Source organism: Hyaena hyaena, unplaced genomic scaffold (assembly GCF_003009895.1).
Source record: "Hyaena hyaena isolate Hyena2069 unplaced genomic scaffold, ASM300989v1 scaffold_150, whole genome shotgun sequence".
In the NCBI taxonomy this organism is placed as follows: domain Eukaryota; kingdom Metazoa; phylum Chordata; class Mammalia; order Carnivora; family Hyaenidae; genus Hyaena; species Hyaena hyaena.
Genome location: NW_024080782.1, coordinates 1,165,944 through 1,189,619, shown reverse-complemented (window position 1 = coordinate 1,189,619; position 23,676 = coordinate 1,165,944). Strand labels below are relative to the sequence as shown.

Sequence of the window (23,676 nt, the reverse complement as noted above, 5' to 3'; positions counted from 1 at the left end):
AAATGCAAATCACTGATTTTCATGGCTCCCTTGACTCAGGCCATCTACTTTAATCCGCCCGCATTTAGGTTGGTGGGTTTTTGAGGCTGAATCAGTGCGGTGTTAACCCACTTCAGTCCACTTAGCGCCCTCTTGTGTCTGCAGTGGATTTTACAGAAAGCAGTGCTTCTGCGCTAGGACTGGGATACAAAAGATCAAGAGGGAATGCTTTTGATGATCAAAATGTGACAAATCAGTGTGACCAGAAACGTGAATTCCATTAGACATGGACTTTTTGGTGAGTTGCCTCCATGTGATTTGTGAATAACAATATGATCTTGGAGGGAAGCCGATCATAGAAAACTTAAGGAAATTCAAATTGGCTTTTAAATCTCATTTTGCTGTCGTCTTTTGTCATAGGGCTCTAGCCTTTTGGGTTTCCTACAGTGCAGGCAGCCCTGAGCTGTTAGGGTGAAGACCTTCAGTCCTAGCTTTTCAGCGTTAGAGACAGGGTCTTCTTTAGGGATTCATCTCTTCAAAGGCTGGAGGGTAGATTGTCTCCCCTGTGCCCTTAAGCTAATTTAGAAGAAGGTGTTAAAATCTGCCTGTGGATTTGCTTCACCAGTGGAAGTAGAATGGGAAGAGGACAGTGGTGCATGCTTCCCTTTCCTGGAGATTTGCCAGTTTGTTTTGGGTAGGAGAGGAGGAAAGAAAGGAGGAAAGGGAAAAAATGGGGTAGAATGTACTGAATTCTTGGCGCTATTCCCTGGTGTGGGCTGTACCTTTCTGAAGGAGGGAGGAGTACGTTGGGAGGGATGGGCTAGGAAAAGAAGTCTAAAAACCAAGAAAAACGCCTAATGCTTTCTATTAAACAATCATATTTTGTTCCTTTTTGTATATTTATTTACTTTCTTATTACAAATGTAATAGATGTCCATAATGGGAAATACAAAAACAAAAGGAAAAAGAAATATCCAAAGAACATACACCCAATCATAAGTTTAATATTTCTTGTATTTTCCTTTCCTTCTATGCATGAAGACTTGACTGTTTTGTTGAATTATGTCATGTTTATAATTTTTTACTTTTTAACATTTCTCGGAAACATTTTATGGGTTAGGACATAACACACAGTCATTTACTAAAGCTGAGTTCTAGAACTACAGTCGATATTTAAGTCTTAGTTAATATTTTTTAATTTTAATATTGTTTGAGAGAGAAAGCAGAGGAGGGACAGAAAGAGAGGGAGCAGGAGGGAGAACACCAACCAGGCTCCTCGTTCAGCACAGAGCCCAGTGTGGGGCTCGATCTCAACAACCATGAAATGACCTGAGCTCAAATCAGGAGTTGAGATGCTCAGCTGACTGAGCCACCCAAGTGCCCCAGGTCTTAGTTAATATTTTAATATCGGTGACACTTCAGTGACTGTCTTCACTGCTGCTTCACTTTTTTTTTTTTTTAAACTTAGGATATTTTTCTTAGTACAGATTCTTGAAATCACTATGTCTGGGAAGAGCTCAGAGAGGACTTTTAGGCTCCCAGTAGTGACACAAAAGAGCCCGCTTACCCTGGCTGGAGGTGGGCTCCACCCCTTGGTATCAATGGTGGTCATGTGTGTGTGTGTGTGTGTGTGTGTGTGTAAAATGCTTATTTATTTTTGAGGGAGAGAGTGAGACAGCACGAGTTGGGGAAGTGCAGAAAGCGAGGGAGACACAGAATCCAAAGCAGGCATCAGGCTCTGAGCTCTCAGCACAGAGTCAACAGGGAGCTCCGACCCACAAGCATGGGATCATGACCTGAGCTGAAGTGACTTAACACTTAACTGACTGACTGATTCCCACCCCTCCCATCCCCACCCGGTATCAATGGGGTTTTTAGAGTACATTCTTGTACTTTTCAGAGACTTGGGTTTTCTTTTCTCTGTCAAATGGGAGTAACACCTAAAGTGCCCCCTCAGACCTTGGCACACAGTGGGCATTAAATAAATAGAAATTATTTTTAAAGCAATTACAGCACTAAATAACCTTGTTAAAGGATTTGTACCAGTTTGCCTTGCCACCCGGAATGTGTGAGGTTACTTGTTGAACCTCTCAAGCATTTGATACCTAATTATTTCTTTCAAAAAATACCTCTGCTGATTTAACAGAAAACGCTACCTCATTATCTTTTTAATTCTTTTATTATAGTGATGATGGACAAATTGATGTGTTATTGTAAACCAGCTTGCTGTCTCTCTTACGAAATGCTTTTGACTTTTTTCTCTCGGTATTTAGCATTTTCTTATCAATTTGTCTGAATTGTTTATACAGTAAATCATCAAAACCTTTATCATACTTGCTATCATATGGCCATTTATTATTTCTTTACATTAAACTTTGATTTTCTTTTACGTTACATACTTCTTTCTCATGAAGATGATAAAGTGGTTGTAATTGTGATCTCTTCATTGTAAATTCTGGAGATGAATTTTTAATTGGGTCTATATTTCTTGCAAAGAATGACAACATTATGTATTCCTTTCCAACCATCCTACCCCTCATTGCCTGAAATTCTGTAATAGGGCTAAATAATCATGGGGCTTAGTGGACACCATCTTTTAATTTTCTGGATTTTAATAGGACTATCTCCAGTATTGCACCATTAAATGGAATAGTAATCTGTTATTTTTAAAAAAAACCGCAGTGTTGTGTCAAGGATATATTCAGTTTTTTAAACAAAAGCTTAAGTTTTTGCATATTTAGGAGCATCCTTTTTCTCACGATATTTATGTGGTTTTATTTGATCTTTTGTTGGCTAGGAAAATAAGTATTTCTTAACATCACGTATGTATTTCTATGCTTGGAATTAGTGTATACTCCCTATTTTATGTTTCACTGTTTCCATTCAGCCCCATTTTCCTACAACCTACATATAAACGTGTGTGTGTGCATGTTTGATGAATAAAAGAATATATATCCATATATTAAGAGTGGCTAGCCTTAAATTGTGGCATTATTGAATTATTTTCACTTCATTCTTCTCTATTTTCCAATTTTCTAAAATGAGGTGTCCTACTGTGACCATGAAAAAAGTGTTGCCTAAAAACATCAATCCTGTGCCAGGTAATGGTGGGTGAAAAAAGATTTAGGAGGTCACACGTGATTTAAGGAAGTCTATTTCTGTCGCATATGTAACTTGTTTGTTCATTATCTAGAATCCAAGTGATTTTGATATGAAGGGAACTGAAGAATTAGAGTTAATAATTGTTTTTTTTTTTAAAGGTAGCAATATGGCCTGTGTTTTCTTTCTGATGAATAATGATAATATGCGGTGACTGTCTTTTCCTTAACTAAGCATTTGGGACTTGGCATCTGAAAACTTATTTTTTTCAGGCTTTTTGACATTTCAAAGAATCTGAATAGTCTTTTAATGGAATTACAAATCATAAAATATGTATTTATCTCTTACCTTAAGGATTAAAATTATATTAGTTCAGGATGGTTCATAGCATCTGAGACCTGTCAGGTTGCTTTTCAAAACCTGATTTTGCCTCTTGGCCCCTGCGGGAGGCCACAATCCAGACACCATCCTGGGGATATGGTTGCCCCGTCTGGGATGGCACACAGATATAGAAACATACAAACATGCATTTATACATCAGGACACACAGAAACAACAATCACTGGATTTGGTACCTTAATTGCATCTTCTAGACACCAGGAATAGCCCTTGCTTCCTCTGCCATGGTCAACACTTTCTCTCTGAGAAGAGATGTAGCTAATTTCAGAGCTCAGGAAATCTCTTCAGATTTGATTCATAACACACTGTATGTACTTAAAATATGAAAATCTCAACTGACGTTATGATCACTGAAGATTACACATAAAACCGTAACGTCTCCTCCTTTTTTCTCCTCTCTTCTGTAGCTTTGGGCCAGATTATGTTGTATGTGGATGGGATGAATGGAGTAATAAACCACAATGAAACCATTCAGTGGCTGTACACTCTCATTGGGTCAAAGGTAAGAGAAGGTTATAGCTGAACTTTTATTCGGTTTGCGTATCACACACCTTTCTTTTTGTTCTCTCTGAGATGGTTTTGCAAAAAGGAAGTCTATTCAGCTTGGTTCCAGCCTTGTAACAGGATAAGTGAAGAGGACTGTTTTACAGATTTTAAAATACATTCAAATTGCAAAAAGCTTATGAATTTTTAATGCATTTTATGTTTTCTTCTTTTAAGCTTTAATCAGATGCTTTTGGCACCTCTAGTTTTTAGTGTTTAACTTAAAAATTGTACCATAGATACGGTATCAATCTTACCTGTTCCATTTCATGCTCACTTATGTTCAATGACGTCAGGACACATTTGTGTGTTGTGCATAGGTATGTGCATATTCTTATACGCAGTTGAAGGAATTTGAGACCCCCTTTCAACTCTACCATCAGTTATAGAAGTAATTTAACATTTAGTAAAGATTGACCAGGCCCCAGGCACCACAGTAGGTGTTCTGTAAGCATTACACCTCCTTTAATCCACTGAGACCATGATGAGGTAAAGAGCATCATCCTCATTTTGCAATTGAGAAGAGAGCGCTTAGTTGGGAGAATCCTCTAATTTCTCCCATGGATCTTGGCATGTGATGACTTGATCCAACACGACTTGATCCCACGCCCTGGGAGTGCCCCGCCAAGGGGGCAGATGAACCCTATCCCTTGAGGTGTACCGCACGCTGGGCAAGCCTGGCGTGGTCTTCCCTGCAACCTCAGTGGGGGCCATGAGAGAGGCCGTTTGGAGGGGGGGTTGAGGAGGAGTAAAACGGGATCCTGTCCTGCGCAGGTGTGAGTGAACCGAGGCTGGAGCGTCCTCAGCTTTTGGGGTGAGGGTGGGGAGGGGCAGTGTGGAGGAGATGAGATTGACGGTAGTGGGCAACGAGGTCAGGCAGCGGGGCATCTAAAGGGTCTGCACGGGGGACTTGAACCTGACTTACAGAGGTCACAGAGTCAACATAATATTCTGGGGGCGTCCGGAGAGCCCGTGATCAGCCTGAACTGCTCCCATCCCTGTCCTCACTGCCACCCCACTTTGGCGTGCCTATCAAGGCTGCTGTGCACTAGCGATATGCTCATGGTGGTATCTTCTCTCTTGGCCAGACCTCTCCTGTTACCTGCTTCCCAAAGACTCTGGGGTTGCTGCAGGGACGGTCAGCCCTGATTTGACTTTGTGTCGAGGAGAGATTCCATTTGAGGTTTATCGTCCTTGCAGACTGTCATCCTGATGATGGTGCCCTTGTGTCGTGGGAAGGGCCTTTTCTCTATGGGTGGCACTGATGCACAGTACTCATTGTGTCCCATATCCTTGGCTGACCCTTACATCTCCCTCTCAGTTTTCCTTTTCCTCATATTATTGATGATCGATTTCCCCCCATTTCATAGTAGAAATAGCCATGGTTTCTCTTAGAAGACTGATAATTTTGTCTGTCTCTCAATCTCTCCCTCCCCCCAGTTTTTGGCTTTTTTTCTATGGAAAATGGAAATGACTCTATTTACAAACTGCTGTAGGTGACCTTAGATGCTGAATGAAATGCTGGCTTTACTAGGTTGATTTCGCCAGGCTGAGGGAAGATTTCTATCTCATATCCTGTTTCAGTGTTCTCTGTTTTTTCCTTATGCTGGGAACCCTCCCCAAGCTTCGCGTTCATTTGAAAGCTGCTCCCTTCCCAAGCTCTTTGGATGGTCTTGAGGACCCCACAGTCTAGGGAGAGGGGAGGAGATGCTGCAATAGAAATGACTTCTGGTACATGTTATCGACAAATAAAGAAATCCTTGTAGCTTTACTATAGTCGATAAAATACCAATAGCCAGCCCTATTTCTAAAAGGAAATAAAATCTAACATAGTAGGAAAAGTGACAGTCTTTTAGCTTATCAGCAAGAAAGGTCATAGAGCAAGGGCAAGATCTAGGTGGTGGGTCGGGAGGAAGAAGAAACGTGAGATGAGAGACCCCAGGGGAGAAAAAGAAAAAGGAGAAGAGAAGGAGGAAACAGTCCCCACAGTGGTCATTTCTCTGCTCAGTAGAAGGGAGGGAAGGACTCAGAGTCCTTGGTGTTGCAATACCATCCTGTTGATTTTTCTTTGGAATCATTCTTTTAAGAGAAGCAAATGAAATGGAACCTCCTTATTGCATTTCTATGTAACATGGAGAAATCCTAAAAATCAGAAGTCTTCAAAGATGGGTTTGTAGGAATTATTCTTTCCCAGCCTCCTTTCTCTGTCCAGCAGACAGTGTTCGTGACCCTGGGCTTCTCTCCCTGAGGCCTCTGTCAGAGGTGGGGTGTTCCTCTCCCCAGCCACATGGGGCATCTGTACTAAATCAGTGCTGCTTTTTCCTCCATCTTTGATTGCCCAAAGGAGGGTCCATGGTAGTCTCCAGCCCCTGTGCTCCACACTGAGCCAGTCCCTGTGAGGACAAGAAAATAGAGCCAATGGTCAGCCTGAGCCTTGGAGCTTACAGTGTTGTGAGAAACGGGACCATGGGTGACCTGCCTAGGTCCACCCACTGTGGTGTCACATACAGGACTTGCTCTGTTCTGCAGGGTGTGTTCAGCTCCAGGCTGGTGGCTGGAAGTCAGCAGTGACAGCAGCCAGCAGATTGATTTTCCATGTAGTTCTAATGAGATCTGCTCTTATTTGCAAAACCAGCAACGGAGGCCCCTAACATCCCCCCTTACCCCCATGTCTGGATAGTGAAGTATCTGCAAGAAGCATGGGTGCACAGACTGAAACCCTTAGGTTTTGGGAAGGGAGCCTCTGTCCCCTCCTTACGCATAGCTTTTTCAAGTTCAAATTAAGAAGTCCAGAAAGCCAGAGGTCCTAGGGTTTTCTTTTGACTAACAGTCCGATTTCTTGGAATCTAAAAGGTTTACCTTGAAATCGTATTGTTTTAGCCTTAAACAGGCACAGAGTCAATAAATGAAATCTTGGATTAGAGAAACTTTGTCATTCCGTTTTCATAATTGTTCGTTTTCCTTCCATGAAAGGCAACAAGATGTGATCTTGCAGCCTGCCAGTGGGTCATTATGCAATGCATATTTGCAGATATTTGAGACTCCTAGCCAGAGGAGAAAATGATGCATTTGCAGCCAAATAATTACTTTTTTAAAAAGAAAGGAAAAAAGTGTTTTCAATACTGTGTTTCATTTTATTTACAAAAGCCCATCTTTAAAGTCTGCAGTCAGAGGTAGGAAGCAGATGCCCATCTCCCGACTTATCTCACAGTAGGGACTTTTTTCTCTTCATCCATCTGGAAGTCTAATAAATTGGGGTGAAATGATTCAGCTTGTGCTGTAAAGCATGGCCTTCCATCCCTCTAACACAGAAAGAGTGTCTCTTTTTAGAGATCACCTTCTTGCCTATGGGGGAGGCCTGAGGTTCCCCACCTCCTGTGGGTTCTCCAGGGATACTTCTGCTGCAGGCATGGAATCATCCCTCTCTGGATTGCCATCCACCTTGGCTCAGTCTCCTCTATCTCCTTTCCCGTCCCCCTCACCCCCACCATGGAATTTTTTTCAGCTGTGCCCCAGGTTGCGGATCACAGACCTCTGGCCTTCCTTTGTGCTTGTTTGGAGGTAGACATGCTTGCACAGTAGCAGAGTGGTGAGGTGGTGACACCTGGTCACAAGTTGCAGGGGAAGCAGAACAGTGGAGATATGGAGACGTCTCGAGGAAAAGCCTGATAGGTTTGGGTTTCCGGATGTGGATAAGGAGAAGCAGGAATCAAAGATAGAGTCGCGATTTTGAATCAGAGCAGCTAGGAGTCTGGCATTGCCTCTGGCAGGAACAGAGAAGTTGGACCCTGAGATTCGTTGGCAGGAGAGCTTTGGCATGCTGGTTTTGAGGTGGAGGCAGTGTCCACGAGGACACCTAAGCCAGTGCCTCCACGGTGCCATTTGCTCCAGGAAGAGGGGAGGACGTTGAGTGCACCCTTTGGTCTCAAGTCCTTGGCGTGCCCTCTGATCCCTGAAGATGCCCCACCTGTGAGTGAGACCTGGAGCTCTTTTTGGGTCACGTGATATAAAATAGAATCCTGGCCTTGAGGAGATGGGCGAGGTCTTGTTAACGATGTCACCAGCCACATTCCTGATCCTTCCAGAGGCAGAGGGAGGGCTGTTGTTGGGTCCGGGAAGTGGTGGGAGGCCTTCCTTCCTGGGACTCGTATCCACCCCCCTGACGTTAAACAAACCCTGCCTCCTTATGGGTTCTCCAGGGCTGCCTCTTGTTGCGTTGAGCAGACACCGCGCACTGCTTTCTGGAGCAGCACAAGCTCGCCTCCCCTTGAAAGCTCTTGGAGTTTTATAAGGCACTCAGCATGTCCCCTGTCCAAGCTAAGCTTGACTGCTGCCACAGATAGTCCTTGGCGACATAATTTGCAGTCCCTCATCATACTGGGAATAGCATCCTTCTTCCACAAATCCCACTTTGTATTGATGAGGCTTTTCAGCCGCAGCCCTGGGTGCTGGCTCAAATCAGACTGGTAATGCACTAAACTTCCCAGAGGTTTTTTGTTTGTTTGTTTGTTTTTTAGACATCCATATTTGCCAGTTTCTTCTGTTCTGCATCTCTGTGATTGATATACACCTAAATGCAGAGCTTTGCATTATTTTCCCCATGGATATCGGTCAGAGTTCCAGTCTTGAGATGATTTTGCATTTTGCTTCGGCCATTCATCGTGTTAACTGTTAGTCCTAGTTTTATTTGACACAAATTTAATGAGGAGAGCTTCTCTGTCATTACCCAAAATGTCGATACAGGCAAGGAATGCAGAAGCCAGTGCAGTGTGCAGGCTGACAGATTGTCGTTTTTAGACCATTTTGGTGCAGCTAGTGGGAAGACGCTGAACCCTGATCATCCAGCCTCATTTCTTCATTGAGTTCCAAGGTGAAAGTCAACATATGCTGCATCTGCTGTTAAGTGCGGAGCTCTGAGACGAAGTACACTTGTGCAATTCTTTGGGTGGATTGTTTTTTCATCTATAGAATGCGGATAATAATCTATAAAATAGGGATAATAATAGTGAGGAATAGGTAGAACACTGAGCATTATATTTGCACACTGGTGTTGGGTGTTATAAGTCAGCATCTCTTTTCCCTGAACTCTACCAACCTCCTGTTTATTTTTTTTTTTTAATTTTTTATTTTTAGTCTTTATTTTTGAGAGAGAGAGGGAGAAAGAACATAAGCGGGAGAGGTAGACACAGAATCTGAAGCACGCTCTTACCTGCTAGCATAGAGCCTGATGTAGAGCTCGAACCCATGAACTGCGAGGTCATGACCTGAGCTGAAGTCGGATGCTCAACCGACTGAGCCACCCAGGCACCACCCAACCGCCTGTTTAAAGAAGGAGATGGGTTGAGGTGCCTGGGTGGCTCAGTCGGTTGGGTGACCGACTTTGGCTCAGGTCATGATCTCACGGTTCGTGGTTTCGAGCCCCGCGTCGGGCTCTGTGCTGACAGGTAGCTCAGAGCCTGGAGCCTGTTTCGGATTCTGTGTCACCCTCCCCTGTTCCTGCTGTCTCTCTCTCTCAGAAATAAATAAAATAAAATAAATAAATAAATAAAGAAGGAGATGGGCTCAGCTTGCCAGAACCTGCTTACTTGGAAACTGCTGGTCCCAGGTCTGTCTGTCTGTCTCTCACTCTCTCACGCTCTTTCCCCTCTAAGTGCTTATGAGACTTTCATCCAGAAAGCCTTTGGAGCATGTTGCCAGGCGGCATCAGTTGGAAGGTATAATAAAGTGTAGGGTATAAATTTTCAACTTCATCTATAATCCTTCTGAAATTTGGGATGTGAATTTTACCTTGTGTGAGATGCCTGTATTATAACTTCTCAAAACATCATATACTCTGCTCACTTATTCTTACAAGTATTATGCAGGAGTATGTTAATTTATATGTTCAAATGCAATAACTAAGAGTTTCCATGTTTGTAAGATGTTATTTGAATTCCTGTTACCACTCCAGTGGAACGTCAGATGTGCTGTTGTTTGAAGTGCATAGCTTTCCATGATTTTTAATTTCTGCTGCTTTGAAGCTTGACACGAGGAAGTTGAGATTGAGATTGTGCGCCTTGGTTAGAATCATTTTCCCTTTAGTAGGATGCTTGTTGAGGTGTTCTTGCATCTGGCTTCTGTCTGGGAAGGGAAAGTTTCAGGCTTTAAAGTGTTGCCTGTGATTGACATCAAAATATGCTTTGTGTGGTTAAAACTGATTCGCTCTCTTTCCCTCTGTTGCATTTTGGGCAGTTTCTGTTGTCTCTGCTCTGCTGTGTCAAGTCTTCCTGATGAACTTGTGAAATACATTCTTTTTCCCTTTAACAGTGCTTTTTGTTCATAGCATTTCCATCTGACTCTTTCTAGTTTCCCTCCACCGACATTTCCCATTGGTTCATGCACGTTGTCCCCCTTTTCCACCAGAGTTGTTTTTTTTTTTTTAACATATTGATAATTGTGCATTATAGAGTTCCAAAGTTGTTAAATCTGTCTTTTGATTGCTTTGTTTCTTTTTTTTTTTTAAGTTTGTTTATTTTTGAGAGGGAGAGAGAGGCAGAGAGTGAATCCCAAGTGGGACTTGAACTCATGAAACATGAGATCATGACCTGAGCCTAAATCAAGAATTGGAAGCTTAACGGACTGACCCGCCCAGGCACCCCTGTTGATTGCTTAGTTTCTTGACAGCAGGTGTGAGGACTTAGGGTTTGTAAAACTTTGACTGAATTTTTATGATCATAAGAGTATATACTCTCTTTGTATAAAACTTTAGAAATACAAAAAAGAGGGGGAATCACCTGAAATACTTCTAGATTTAAGGATTAACTTTGTACATTTTCTTCTAATTTTTTGAGTCTTTATTGCATAGTTAACTCTATATCACAAGCATTTTCCTGTGTCATACTATTTTAAAAACATTAAATGCCTATGTAATAGTTATAGAAATGTACTAAATTCATTTGACTTTTCTCTTGTTAATCAAATTGTTTGATATTATAGTATTTAAAGAGCTTTGTTACTAACTTCATGTAAACATGTTTAGTGAATGAGGTTATGTTTGAATGTTTTTCTGTGTTTATCATTGTTGCATTAGGTAAGATTTTAAAATTTTCTACAAGTTTTAATGGAATGTTCAAGTAATATTTGCGTTAGAGAGATAGTGGGCACCAAGGGCTATCTTTCCCTTAGGGCTATTGCTGTCCTTCTGTTTTTTTGGATAAATACAGCTAGAAAACTCATTCTCACCTGTAGGATCTCTTGGATGCCCATATGAGGATAATATCAGAACAAGAAAAAGACAAAAAAGAGAAGACATAGTTTTACTCGTTCTTATTTTAGGAAGATGTCAGGGAGAGAGACCAGATCTTATGGCAGCCAGCATGCTGAGAGGACCCTATGGTCCCGAATGGCTCTCCAGCCACAGCACTGGACAGCAGTTTCTTTAATCCACTTTGAGGTGATCAGCATCAGGGAGCTGATTTGTGGAGGGAACCATAATTCTAAAGAGGCTTACTGATAACCTGGAATAGTAGCTCACTGATTTCCACAAGCAAGATCCCCATGAGCAAGAGAAACAGGAGCGGGGCTGGGCTTTGACCCCTCTGCCCTTTTAGGGCATTTGGTCAGGACTAGCAGCTGTGTTCTAGCATTTGGAGAGGCTAGGGATGGGTGATTCTAAGACAGGAGACTTTTTGGGGGTGATGCAAACACCCCAGAGCCGCCAATGTGCTGTTGCTGGGGAAGCACCACTCTAGGAGAGTTGGATGGGCAGGAGAATGCGAGGAAGCATAGGCTTCCAGGAGCCAGCCTGGGCCTGGCTCTGTCAACTCAGGTTTGCTTTTATACTAGTACTGTGAACCCCGCTCCCCACGGCCTCCCTCCATCTGCCAGCTCTCCTCCTCACCTCCCCCCCACCCCGCGCCGCCCCCCGCCAAGGAGATGGGAGCTGCCTCTGGTGTCCTCTGTCAGGTTTCCAGGGCTGATTATTTACTTAGGAAAAATCTTTAACTTTGATTATAACTCGTGAGAGAACATTTGTAGCATTTCCCCAAGGCTTATGTGTTTGCACCAGAGAGAAAGATGGGGCTCCCCATAGGATAGCAGAGAGAATCGGATTGGCCTTTGCGTTTTCCTTTGACATCTTTCAGAAATTAGTTGTGTGACAAGTTATGCAGCCTTCAAGAACATGAGATTTTGCCTCTGAGAATGGGGATGTCACTAACTGGACAAGTATCAACCTTGTTGATGTCCCCCCTTCGTTTGGCAGATATTACCAGGGTGTTCTTTAAGGCAGTAGTTTAGTGTGGAGGTTTTGGTATTCCTTAGTTAACAATAACAGTGGATATATGTTCCCTCTTATCAACTAACTCTTCATAATTCCATTGTGTATCCTGAGAGTTAGCAAAGGGGGTGCTTTCTGGCCTTGTCCACTTTTATTCATTGCTCTCTAAAGAAACTTCCTGCTAAGCCCCAGAAGTTTATCTCAAACGAAAGAAAATGTTCACTGGTAGCATTTTTTATTGTTTTGATACTTAATTACTTCTGAATATTCTGCTGTGTGTTACATCCTGAAAGATTTCCTCTCCATTAACTCATAAACACTTACCGGGTTCCCAGACTCACACCTGGCTACTACATGAATCACAAATGTAGTTTGGTTCCCTTTCTGCAAATTCCATCAGGTCATACGGAGGTTAGCCATCAGGCCCGGAGGCCAGAGCATGTGGATTTGGTACAGGTGAGACTTCCTGTCTGGGCAGATGCGCCAGCCCTGGTCTCTACATGCCTCCTCCCGTGCCAGGTACCTGCAAAGCCACAGCCCAGAGTTCTGTACTCAGGTAATCTGTCTGGGCCCACACTTCATTTTTGACAAGACCCAGTTCATTTTGCAGATGGCATTTTAGAAAGGGACAGATTCAGGGTCAGAGATATCTGCTGGACTGTTTGATAACCAGTTACAAAGGCTTTGGGGCCAATTCTGAGCTCAAGGATATGCCACTGGAATAAAGTATTTACGTGTGAAAGACTTGAAAGTATCTTAACTTGCTTGATTCTTTCTTGTTGTTAAAATAGTCTGTATATTCTTACTTCTGGCAACCTGGTAACCAATGTGGAAAAGCTTTATAACTCAAGTTATCTTACCAATTTCTAATTCAGTTTTAATAACCAGCATCCACTTCTAGAACATATATTTATGCTTTTTAGTGGAAAATGAAACAAACAGAATGAAGCATGTTTTTCTAACCCCTTTGTAATTTAAATCCTGAGGTTTAGAAATTGTTTTCTTTTTATGGTTGTTGAAGTTTTAGAAGACGAGTAGGAATTTGGAAATTTTTTTTGGAATACTTTTATTTCTACTTAATAAGCAGCATATTTGACCTTCTAAGTATAGTTCTTGTGTTTCTCTAAGTACAATAAAACATGACAGCAGTTCCAGTTTGCTCTACTGTGCAAAATTATTGAGAAACTGGCTTTTATGCTTTTTCCATACATCTGGTAGTTATACTGTATCTAAAACCCAGTCGCCCGGGTTCTGTGCTGGCTGACTCCGCACCCTCTCTGTGGGTTGGTCCAGAAAATTAAAAAAGGTAAAGGTCCTATTTCGACAGTATCCTGCCACTCCTCTCCCAGGCCCAGCTTCCTGGCATGGAGGTGACATTAGATCCCCAACATGTTTATGGACCCCGGAGGCTTGATCCCCAGACAGAGGCTTGACCTGACAGATGTTACATCCCTGGGTCAAAAGGCATCTCTGTTCCCCTGAAGGTTCATGGCCTCTATTTTATGCTGAGTAAGAACAGAGTGCAAGATGATCATTGTCGCTGAAAGTAAACCTCCGCCCAGTTGCCCCCAAGGTGTGCTAAATACTTAGGAGAAGCACAGTTCACAGCTGGCTGCCTGTTCTCCTGCCCTCGTAACAAAGGGGTTGTCTAGAGTCCTGTTAAATACTATGATTTAGCTACGTGTTTGAAAGCAATATGAAGCATAATTTATTATAATGGACAGTGTTAAAATAGAATACTAGGCTCCCCTAGCATGTAATTACAGAAAATGTAGGCAACGTGTAGCTCAAAGGCTGAATCTAGACCCCCGGTGTGTTTCCTCTAGCCCTAAGGAACTGGGATTATTCGTGGGAGCATGATCCCAAAGGCTGACATACAGCTCTTGCATTGCGCGGAAGCCCACAGGCGGCTGGATCAGATCCGAGCCTGTTCTTCTGACTCTCCCTCCCCGCTGTAAAGGGCTGTCTCCTGGCAAGTGCTCTCTGTCCTCAGCAGCCTGGCTCTGAGGGCCTGTAGCACAGATAAGATCCAATCATGTGGGTATGGACATATTCCGAGTCTTCTCTCGGCAGTGAGATGACCATCTCCTTGAAGGCAGGGCCATGGCTTTCTAACTATCCTCACAGGTGCTGGGCATCTGGAAATCACTCAACATTGTCGAAGGAAGCAGCACAGCATCTTGGGGCAGGGAGGACCTTAAATGGGGTCGGCCTATTCCGCCACCATCCAGGTTCTGAATTTCTTCTGTGGTAGCCTTAGCAGGCCCCTCTGATCCTCAGATGCAAGGAACTTGCCCATTTGTCTTTGACCTGCTGCTTCTGAGATGGACTCCCTTTTGCCCTGTATTCATTTAACTGTTTCAGGGCTTCTTGCTTCAGCTTCTCATGTGATTGGTGTACCTTCAGAAGGAGAATCAATTCTTACTGATTTTCCTTCATTCTTAGACAGATGGACAAGTGCTGGAGGCTGTAAGTCACTGCATTGGGACATGTCATCAGCACACAAAGGAGCAACAGGCAGAGCTAAAATCCAGTAGCTCAGGTTGCAGGGACACCGCCTTGTCCCTGTGAGGGGCCGTCAGTGGCTGAGCCATGTGTGGTGTGTGTGTCACCTGTTCCCACCTTCCTCATTCGTGGTCCTTGCTCTTGCCGCCATGCTGGGCCCGCTTCTCCTTACCTGTCCCTGTCCTGTGGTTTTTCCCTTCCCAGTGGATATGGGCTGGCCTTTCCCGTAACCGTTTCTATTAAAATGTGTCCAAGATAAGTGCAGTGGAGCCAGGAGTGGGTTTTTAAGAGCTTTGAGATGAGCAGCGTGTTTGGACTTGGACGGATGGGTGTGTGGCCTCCACTGTGGCTGTTCCAAAGCTCTGGAGGGTTTTGACTGTATTCCAGATACTTGTGGGCATCAAATTAAATGATTTCTGGATAAATAAGGGTTGATGTAGAAACCTTTTAAAGTAATGTGCTTTTATTACTTTCAAGTCTCTGCAGTGATGCTAATAAGGTATTTCTGGGGAGGAGTCGTGCCGGACGTACTTGGTGATTAGTTAGGACATGCTTGCGATTAGTACCGTGTGTTTCCATAAACTCACATTCTGCTTTTTTTCTAAAGTAGTTTAACTATCAAACATGTTTGGTATTAATTTCACATAGTAAGACTTCCAAACACACGTAAATACACACTCAGGCTCAATAGAAGCCAAATTCATAGAAGCCTAAAATCATGAATCAGAACAGTTTGGGATTTTTTTTTTTTTTAAATAAAAATACAAGGCCAAAAGAACTCTAAACAGAACGTTTATAGCAAAGGAGAAGCAGACATGAATAGACATGTTGAGACCAATAAAAAAAAAAAAAAGACTTTGCTAGAAAACAGTGGGTTTTTTTTTAACATAGGCTTCATGGGGGAGAGTAGCTAATGGGTTCTGAGTCCCTGGGACTGTGTTGGCCAAGATCTTGTGACCACAGAGATGCTCAGGAGGAACCTTGATGAGAGGGATGTGAGAGGGCTCCTGTGGGATGGGAGTGGGGCGAGGGGAGCCAGGATCTTGCCCAGGAAGGCACTGAGAAGGCTTAATCTCCTTAATAATAGGCCGCCCACTGAGGAAGTGGCCTGGGCTTGCTAGGATGTTTTATTTACTTGAAGAAATGTCTATAGCTCTAAACATACAAAGATAGCACAGTTCATTAGGCCTTGCCTTCCTCTTCTACCCCCAGCTTTGTGGTTGAGAAAAAATACTCTGGAATTCAGTCCATTGCTAGTCCAGGAGCAGAGGACTGAATGTGAGGACTCAAGTTATGAAAGTAAAAACCCTGTAAAGAGTTCAAAGGCCTCTAAAGAATTAAGTGTTCAGTGTGGTAAGCCTATAACGGTGAGAACGGAAGCCCAAGGCAATGCTTTTCATCCAGACCATTGTGGACCCCCACCCCCACATTGGTCTGAGACCCACATTGCGGAGAACTAGGCTGGTGTGGAGGATGGAGGCTTGGGCCAAGGTGTGTGCTCCTCGTGACCTAAGGGGGATGCATTTGAAGAACAAGCCTCAAGTGCAGTCCTGACCCATCAGCTAATCCGGGACAGAGGCTGTTTCTGGTGTGTCACTAAAACACCTCTGCTACCAGGTAGCTTATGTCCTAGTTGGGGGCAGTAGAGGAAGGTCAGGTGCATATGTAACAATTTGAGGTCATGGTAAAGGATGTGAAGAATATAAAGCACTGATGGGAAAGTGACCAAGGAGTCCCTTTAGATGAAGGGATTAGGAAGGCATATCCCATGAAGGGAAATTTTTCAGACCTGAAGTCTAAGGAAAGGCCAGTTCTGTGGTGACTGGTTTCAGGCAGAAAATAGCCCCTGAGAAGTCCTCATGAATAGCCCCTGAGAAGCATGAGCAAGCTTTAGTATGTTAAAAACACATCATCACATGACTGCAGAAAGGTAGATGGAGGGAGCACACTGGGCAGGAAAGAGAGTCACGGGTGGGCCGAGATATGAAGGCTGTGGGAGTGGATTCCATCCTGAGCTCGGTGGTCAGGGGAGGAGGGTTGAGAGTGTGGTGGTCACCGAAGCTAAATTTTATCCATTCGGACATTGGGGAAGCTGGGGAGCCTTCTGGCAGTACTTAAGAGGCTCTTACAGTGGGCCAGGATGGACAGTGTGATGGAGAGGTAGATGGATTCAGGGAAGCTCTTAAGAGGAGATCTGACAGCACTGGTGGGTGGATCTGCTGTGGGGATGGCGTGAGAGAAGTACCAAGTTACCGGCACTGGCCACTCAGTGGGTGGTGGCACCTCGAGCTGACGTGGGGAGTGGAGGGAGCAGGTGGGATGGAATGAGCCTACATGAGATCAAGGGCTCTCTTTTGGCCACCTGAATTTGAGGTGCTTGTTAGCATATGAGTAGCGATGCCAGAGCCCAGGAGTTTGGTCAGGACTAGAGTGCAACAGTTAGCATCAAGTCATAGACAGAATTTAAAACCAAGAGACTAGATGAGGTCACCTAGAGGGAGTGTATGGAAAGAAAAGGAAAGAATGCAGGAGTGAACTCTGAGCCTTCCCCCACCTAGAGGTTGAGCACTCTAGAAGGAGCCAGCAAGGGAGCGGCCACTCAGGTGAGAGACTGAGGTTGGCCATGGTGAGAGGAAATGGTTCTTGGAGGGAGCAATTGTGTCATATGCCGTTAGGGGTTGAAATGAGCAGAGAAGTAACCATCAGATTTAACAACATGGAGGCCACCGGCAATCCTAAGAAGGGTAATTTACACCATGTGCTGGAGTGCACGATGGATGTTCCAAGTTCCTTGTAAGATCTACATGTGACCCTAGTATATTAATGTGAGCTGTTGCCCCCAGACGACCCTGGGTCTTCCTTGTGCTGCAAATGGAGGACCTGAAGCTGATTCTGCACAACCAAGGTGATAGAGTGGAGGGGTCAGGGATTTACTGGTCATTAACTGATTCATTCATTCATTGAGCAAGCATTGCAGAGCCCACCCAATGCCAAATGCAGTTCCAGGTCCTCTGGAAACACTGCAGATAAACCCTCCTCCCCTTGAAAATATTACTCTCTGAGGGTGGGGCCCTGCCAAGCAAGTGGGTGGGGATAGCCCAAGATGGGCTCCTTGTTTCTTAGATGTGTGATTTGAACCCATTTCCAGGAGAGAGTTGGTGGGTGAATTCCTTTAGGAGGAGGTTCTTGGAAGGAAGCGAGGCTCAGGGTAGGGGGACTATAGATGATGAGTTGCAGCAGCAGCCCCCAGGGGGTTGGGAGGGAGGTGACATGGACCCTCCCCTCCCCCAGCCCAGGCTGCCACAGGTAGCCCCCAGGGCTGGCTGATCTTCAGCTGGAAGGTTTGGGAATTTCTCTGGGTGGGTGACTTGTGACCTGTACAGGGAAGGCCTCCCAGGCTGATGGTGGCTCCTCACTAGTGCTGTGCCCTGGGCCCAGCAGGATGGTTCAGATTCCCAGTTGCCTCAGCTAGGTGGTATGGCTTTGGGCAAGTCCTTTATCCTCCTGGGTCCACTTCCTTACCAGAAAAATGAGCATTGTGATCATTCCTACCTTGCAGTGTTCCAGTCTGGATAGTGTGAAGCAACAGACTTGGCAAGTGCTACCTTGACTGTTGAGAGACCACAGGCTATGGGCTCTGGAGCCAGAGGCTTTGGGTTCAAATTCTGATTCTGTTTCTGGGTTAGGCAGGATAATCCGTGCCTCAGTTTCCTGATCTGTGCAATGGGCATAACACTAACTCCTGTTTCTGAGGTATCCAGCAAAGGCATCTGTGTGCTCAGGGAAGAGTTCCCCCGGCCAGAGCAAGCACTGGGTGCCAGCGTGCCTTTGGGTGTGTGCAGACCGTCTGCAGTGACATGTTGGTTTTCTCTTTTCTGCACAGTTCCGCCTGGTGGTGAAGACAGCCCTGAAGCTGCTGCTGGTCTTTGTGGAGTACTCAGAGTCCAATGCCCCTCTTCTGATTCAGGCTGTCACCGCTGTTGACACTAAAAGGGGTAAGTGGTCCCCACCCACTGTTGCAAAGATGCCCACTGTAGGCAGGCTTCCATTTTTAACATGTTCGAAACAGAATTGAGTGTGAACAATTGTGCAGACTCCCCACTTGAGGAAACATCATTTTTAGAATAGTAAGTATACAAAGATTAGGGGTGGAATGTGCTTTAACAGAGGCAAAAAAAAAAAAAAAAAAAAAAAGCACCCATGAACTTGCCCAAGACAGGGCAGACCCTGAACTTACCTTGTTTTTTAAAACAGTTTTTTTAACATTTATTCATTTTTGAGGGACATAAAGTGAGAGGGAGAGGGGCAGAGAGAGAAGGAGACAGAATATGAAGCAGGCCCCAGGCTCTAAGCTGCCAGCACAGAGCCTGACATGGGATTTGAACCCATAAACTGCAAGAGCATGACCTGAGCTGAAGTCATGTGACTTCAGCTGTCCCCAGCCCCGTCCACTGAACACAGAGCCAGCCCCTTCTCCACTTCTCCCTTGTCCAGGTCCCCCTGGCTCCTTTCTCCTCCTCATCTCACACCTGCTTTATTGGCTCTGACCCTTAGCTGTTCCTTGAATCTTCTCCCCTCCTTCCCTCCATCCCAGGTCCCTCTAGTGGGGGCCCTCACCATCTGTCACCTGGCATCCCTCACCTCCCTGAAATACTACCCTCACCTCTGCTACTGGGAAAGTCTTCTAAAACACAACTTTGGTCCTAATATTTCCCTGCCAGCGGCTTCCCCCTGCCTGCAGGATTAGGTGTAAACCCTGTAACTGACCCTTCACCACCCAGGCCCTGTCCACCTGTTACCCTCCACCTCCCACCTGGCCTGCACTGTCCCTTCCCTATCTCGGGTCCATCATGGGCACTCAGAGCCCCGTATGCCCCCTTCTCTGCCGTATTGTTGTCACTGATGTTTCCAACGACTGTGTGCCCTACTTGAGGGCAGGGTCTTTGGCTCTCCCCTTGGTTTCTGAGCTCATAGCTGCTCCATAGCATGCAGGCCTTCCATACGTACTCGGTGATGGAAGGCCTTTGGATTGGGTTTAGCATGTAACATGCTGTGGCCTCAATAATATTACGAAGCCTGAAGCTAACATGTTAGGGGCTTTTTGTTTTGTCCTTTTAAAAAACATATTTGGTGGGGCGCCTGGGTGGCTTAGTCGGTTAAGCATCCGGCTTTCGCTTAGGTCATGATCTCGCAGTTCGTGGGTTCGAGCCCTGCATCAGGCTCTGTGCTGACTGTCAGCTCAGAGCCTGGAGCCTATTTCAGAGTCTGTATCTCCCTCTCCCTCTGACCCTCCCCTGCTCACGCTGTCTTTCTCTCTCTCCTGGAAATAAAATAAAAATATTTTAAAAAAAATAAAAAAATAAAAAAAACATATTTGGGTTGGTTCTATAGTAGGACATTATTAATACTATTATCATCCCCACAAAGACTCAAAATCAAAAACTTCATAGCATTTATTTGTTTTTCTTTTTATGATTAGAACAGTAAAGCTCTCTGTAGAAAATGTGGAAAATATAAAGGAGATGATAACAAATCACCTCTAATCTCACCAGACAGAAATAATTGTTCACATGTTGGTGTGTTTCCTTACGGTTCCATGTATGTGTTTCTGTGCACACTTAGGCACACATCAGCTGAGCTGCCACCGTCAAAAAGGAACAAGGGGCCTAAATCGCACTCCATGATTCAAACCATTTCTGTCTCTGGGCTCCCTGTTGCTCAGAGACTCACCTTCCATTATGGAATCCACAGATGAAAGAAAGCAGCTCACTAGTTTCTTTGGAAGTCGGAATATCAGCTAATGAAAGCCCTCTAGGGCCATAAATTGAGCTCCCATTCCTTTCCCACAAATGCCCAGGCAGATGTTAGCCCCAGGCCTGGTGGGTCACAGGTTGTGTGAGAGAGACAAGCCCTCGTGCATAGACAGGGCTATGAATCTGGAAGATGAATCCCAGACCAGAGTGGGCCTGTGTGTTTCTTTCTACCACAGCATGCTTCCATCCCATGCCAGATTCTAAATCTCTTACGGCCAAGAGCAGATTTATGGAGCCAGCTGAGAATCCTTAATGAAGACAGCCAGTGGCTCAGAAACCAGGGTTTGTGTTTCTATTTAATGAGGTTTAGGGCCAAAGGTGGGTGTGTGGGAAGACAGCGAGGTGGACCCTTTTATTGGTCCTTGGAGGGGTTGTGCTCCATCTGCCAACTCTGGGCATTACTTTGGGGGCAGTTAAATTGTTATCCTGTCCTAAATTTCAGGTAACCCATGGACCCTCCTCATGGAGGCTATATTCAAAGGATAAGCCTTCTCATGGTCTTGGGGGTCCTCCTTTGGCTTCATTTAGTTGGGAACTTAAAATTTCCTTCCTTAGACTTCACTTTGCATGAAGACTGGGGGGGGGGGGTGGAGTGTGGATAGAGGAGTGTCCTTGAGGTCACCCAGAGCTTGGTACCCACATCTAAGACCCCATCTACCAGCCCAGCCAGAGTCCCTCTCTTTTCTTCAGTGTCTTCCCCGAGAGAGAATGATGGCCATCTTTTCTCAATTTGTTACAAAAAAAAAAAAAAAAAGGCAGCTAATGGATTGTTTTCTCAACTTGATGGTCTGCCTATAAAATTTCTTAACTTCTTGGCAGCTACTGCCATCTGTCTGCTACTGAGCGCTAGCAGCTGAAAAAAAAAAAAAAGCAACCCCAATGGAAAAACTCAGACATACCATATCACATGGTTCAATAACATGTTTCTCTGTGGACATGTGTGGTCTTGGCCATGATTCTAAAGCACATACATATAACATCATCCTATTTTACTGCTGGTAAAATTGGTCCTGAGCCCTGTGATGGAACAAAACGTATAAATATGTCCGGATGCTCTGCAGAGGGAGCCATGACTTCCAGGTGTGTTTCCACCTCACAGGATTAGAAGCAGCTCTCTCTCTCCCTCTGGGCTGGGTGAAGGGCTAGACGGAGGTGACTGAGGACCAACCGAGCATGTCCATTGGTGCACAGGTTTATAAATAAGCCATAAATTTTACTCCTCAAAGTGGCTTTAGAGCCATCCCTCTGTGGGGTAGGGTGGAGAATGGACCTGCTGAAGTGCAGGCTGGCATTTTAGTTTTTGTAAATAGAAAGGAATTCTTTTGGACGATGAAAACTGTCAGATTTAAATAATCAGCAAAGAAAGCCAGCACCTAAACTATGAGTCCTCAGCAATGACTACCATCTTCAGCAGATGGAGTCCAGAACAAATTCCTTGGGCTGCTTTATGAAGATCACACCTGCTGCACATGGGTTAACCAGTAGGGCTCATCCTGTGAGTGTGGATGATTTTGCCCTTTGGCCAGGAGTAGGCCGGCTGTGGGGCCTGGGTATGAGCTGAGGGGTTGTAGTCCATCATAGGGACTACTACATAGTTATGAATTAAGGAACATTAAAAATGTCCCATTTGAGCCAGGCAGTTGGCACATTTGTCCCAGGGCTGGAATGCAAAGGCGGGCTGGTGCTAGTGTCTGGGACGTGGCACGGTATCACACCCATCTGCTCAAACTGCTGGGTCATCTCTTTTCTTGCATCTTCAGGTCACTGTCCCTTCCTAGTGGAAGGGTGTGGCAGGAACAGAGAAAGGCAGTGAGTGTGTATAGGAGCCTGTCTTTGTCGTTTTGCCATCACAGACTCTCTTTTATTGAGATTGTCCCTGTGGGGTTGGCAGGAAACTGGTGGAGAGCCCTCTGTCCGCCCTGGGAAGGTGCCCTTACCTCTGATTAGATGAGTTTGCCTCTCAGAGGGTGGGGCAAGTGACCAGACAGGGTAACATAGTTTGAAATTTCACTTATAAGTCTTGAGTCCCCCTAATTTGGGTCAGCACTGCTCTTAAAGAAGTTCTGTTTTCATTTGAATGTGGTATAATGAGATATGACATAAATCCCAAATGTGTGTACCACACGTGATTAACCGGGAAAACAAATCCAGCCATCCTTTCAAGCAATCCTGTCTCTGACTTCTGCTCCAGGATACACTGATCTGTGAAGAACTCCCAAAGCATGGTAGACAAAACTCAAACTCGGTTTCCATGGTTATTTATAGTGGAAGTATCTGTTATGTGTGTTTGTCAGGCATGTAGAGAGGCATGGAACACGCTGCAAGGATCTTCTGATTGAGTGGTAGACCAATTCTAGAAGGCATCGGGCTAAATCTCTTTTTTGGTCAGGGAGAAGTTACCCTGGAGACCTAAGAGGAAAGTAAGGGGGAGAAAGTGTCGAGTCATCCTTTGTGGGCTGGCTTCTCCTGGGTTGAGAGCAGCACTGTGGTTTGGCCAGAAAAGGGGACCTGCCTGGGAGTCCATGTAGGAGGTCAGTAGGTAAGCGTGGGTGTCACCACCACCACCACCCATCACCATGACGGTTACAGCTACTGGCGTCACGTAACAGATTCTGTGTCTGTGTATAAAATCCATTTATCTGATAAATATTTAAGTGCCAATGATGTACTTGATACATCAGAGGAAAAATGGGCTCTCGTGGAGCCTCTACTCACAGAGCTGTTGTCTGAGGGTGGAACTGGAGAGAGACAGAAGGTAAAGATTAGGGAAATTACTGTCTTCTAATAGACTTCATTAGTGCTCAGACAAAAAGACAAAGTGCTCCATCTTGGGAATTCTCCAAGGTTGATACGAACACTCCTATTTAGATGGATTTCTTGAGACTCTGTTCATTCCGCTAGTTTGGGGCTCAGTTTCTTTCTCTATCATTTGAAGGGGTAGGATCATATAGTCGATGGTTCGAATACAGGACCACCCCTACCCACACAAGCACACACACTCTGAATGGCACAAGTAGAGGTTGGTGGGGGGAGGGGTAGACCTGGACCGTGTAGTTCCAGCAGCTGCGGCTCCTGGAGAAG

General features: G+C 44.8%; 1 protein-coding gene across 3 annotated transcripts in view; it reads left to right on the top strand.

The window, feature by feature from the left end:
- FHOD3 (formin homology 2 domain containing 3) overlaps positions 1–23,676 on the top strand; it is a 467,989-nt gene that overhangs the window by 272,962 nt on the left and 171,351 nt on the right. For all 3 annotated transcript variants that reach the window (XM_039238974.1, XM_039238973.1, XM_039238972.1), the window contains exons 6-7: positions 3,885–3,979; positions 18,666–18,777. In XM_039238974.1, coding sequence (XP_039094905.1) covers positions 3,885–3,979; positions 18,666–18,777 — 207 coding nt within the window. The remainder of the gene's footprint in view (positions 1–3,884; positions 3,980–18,665; positions 18,778–23,676) is intronic.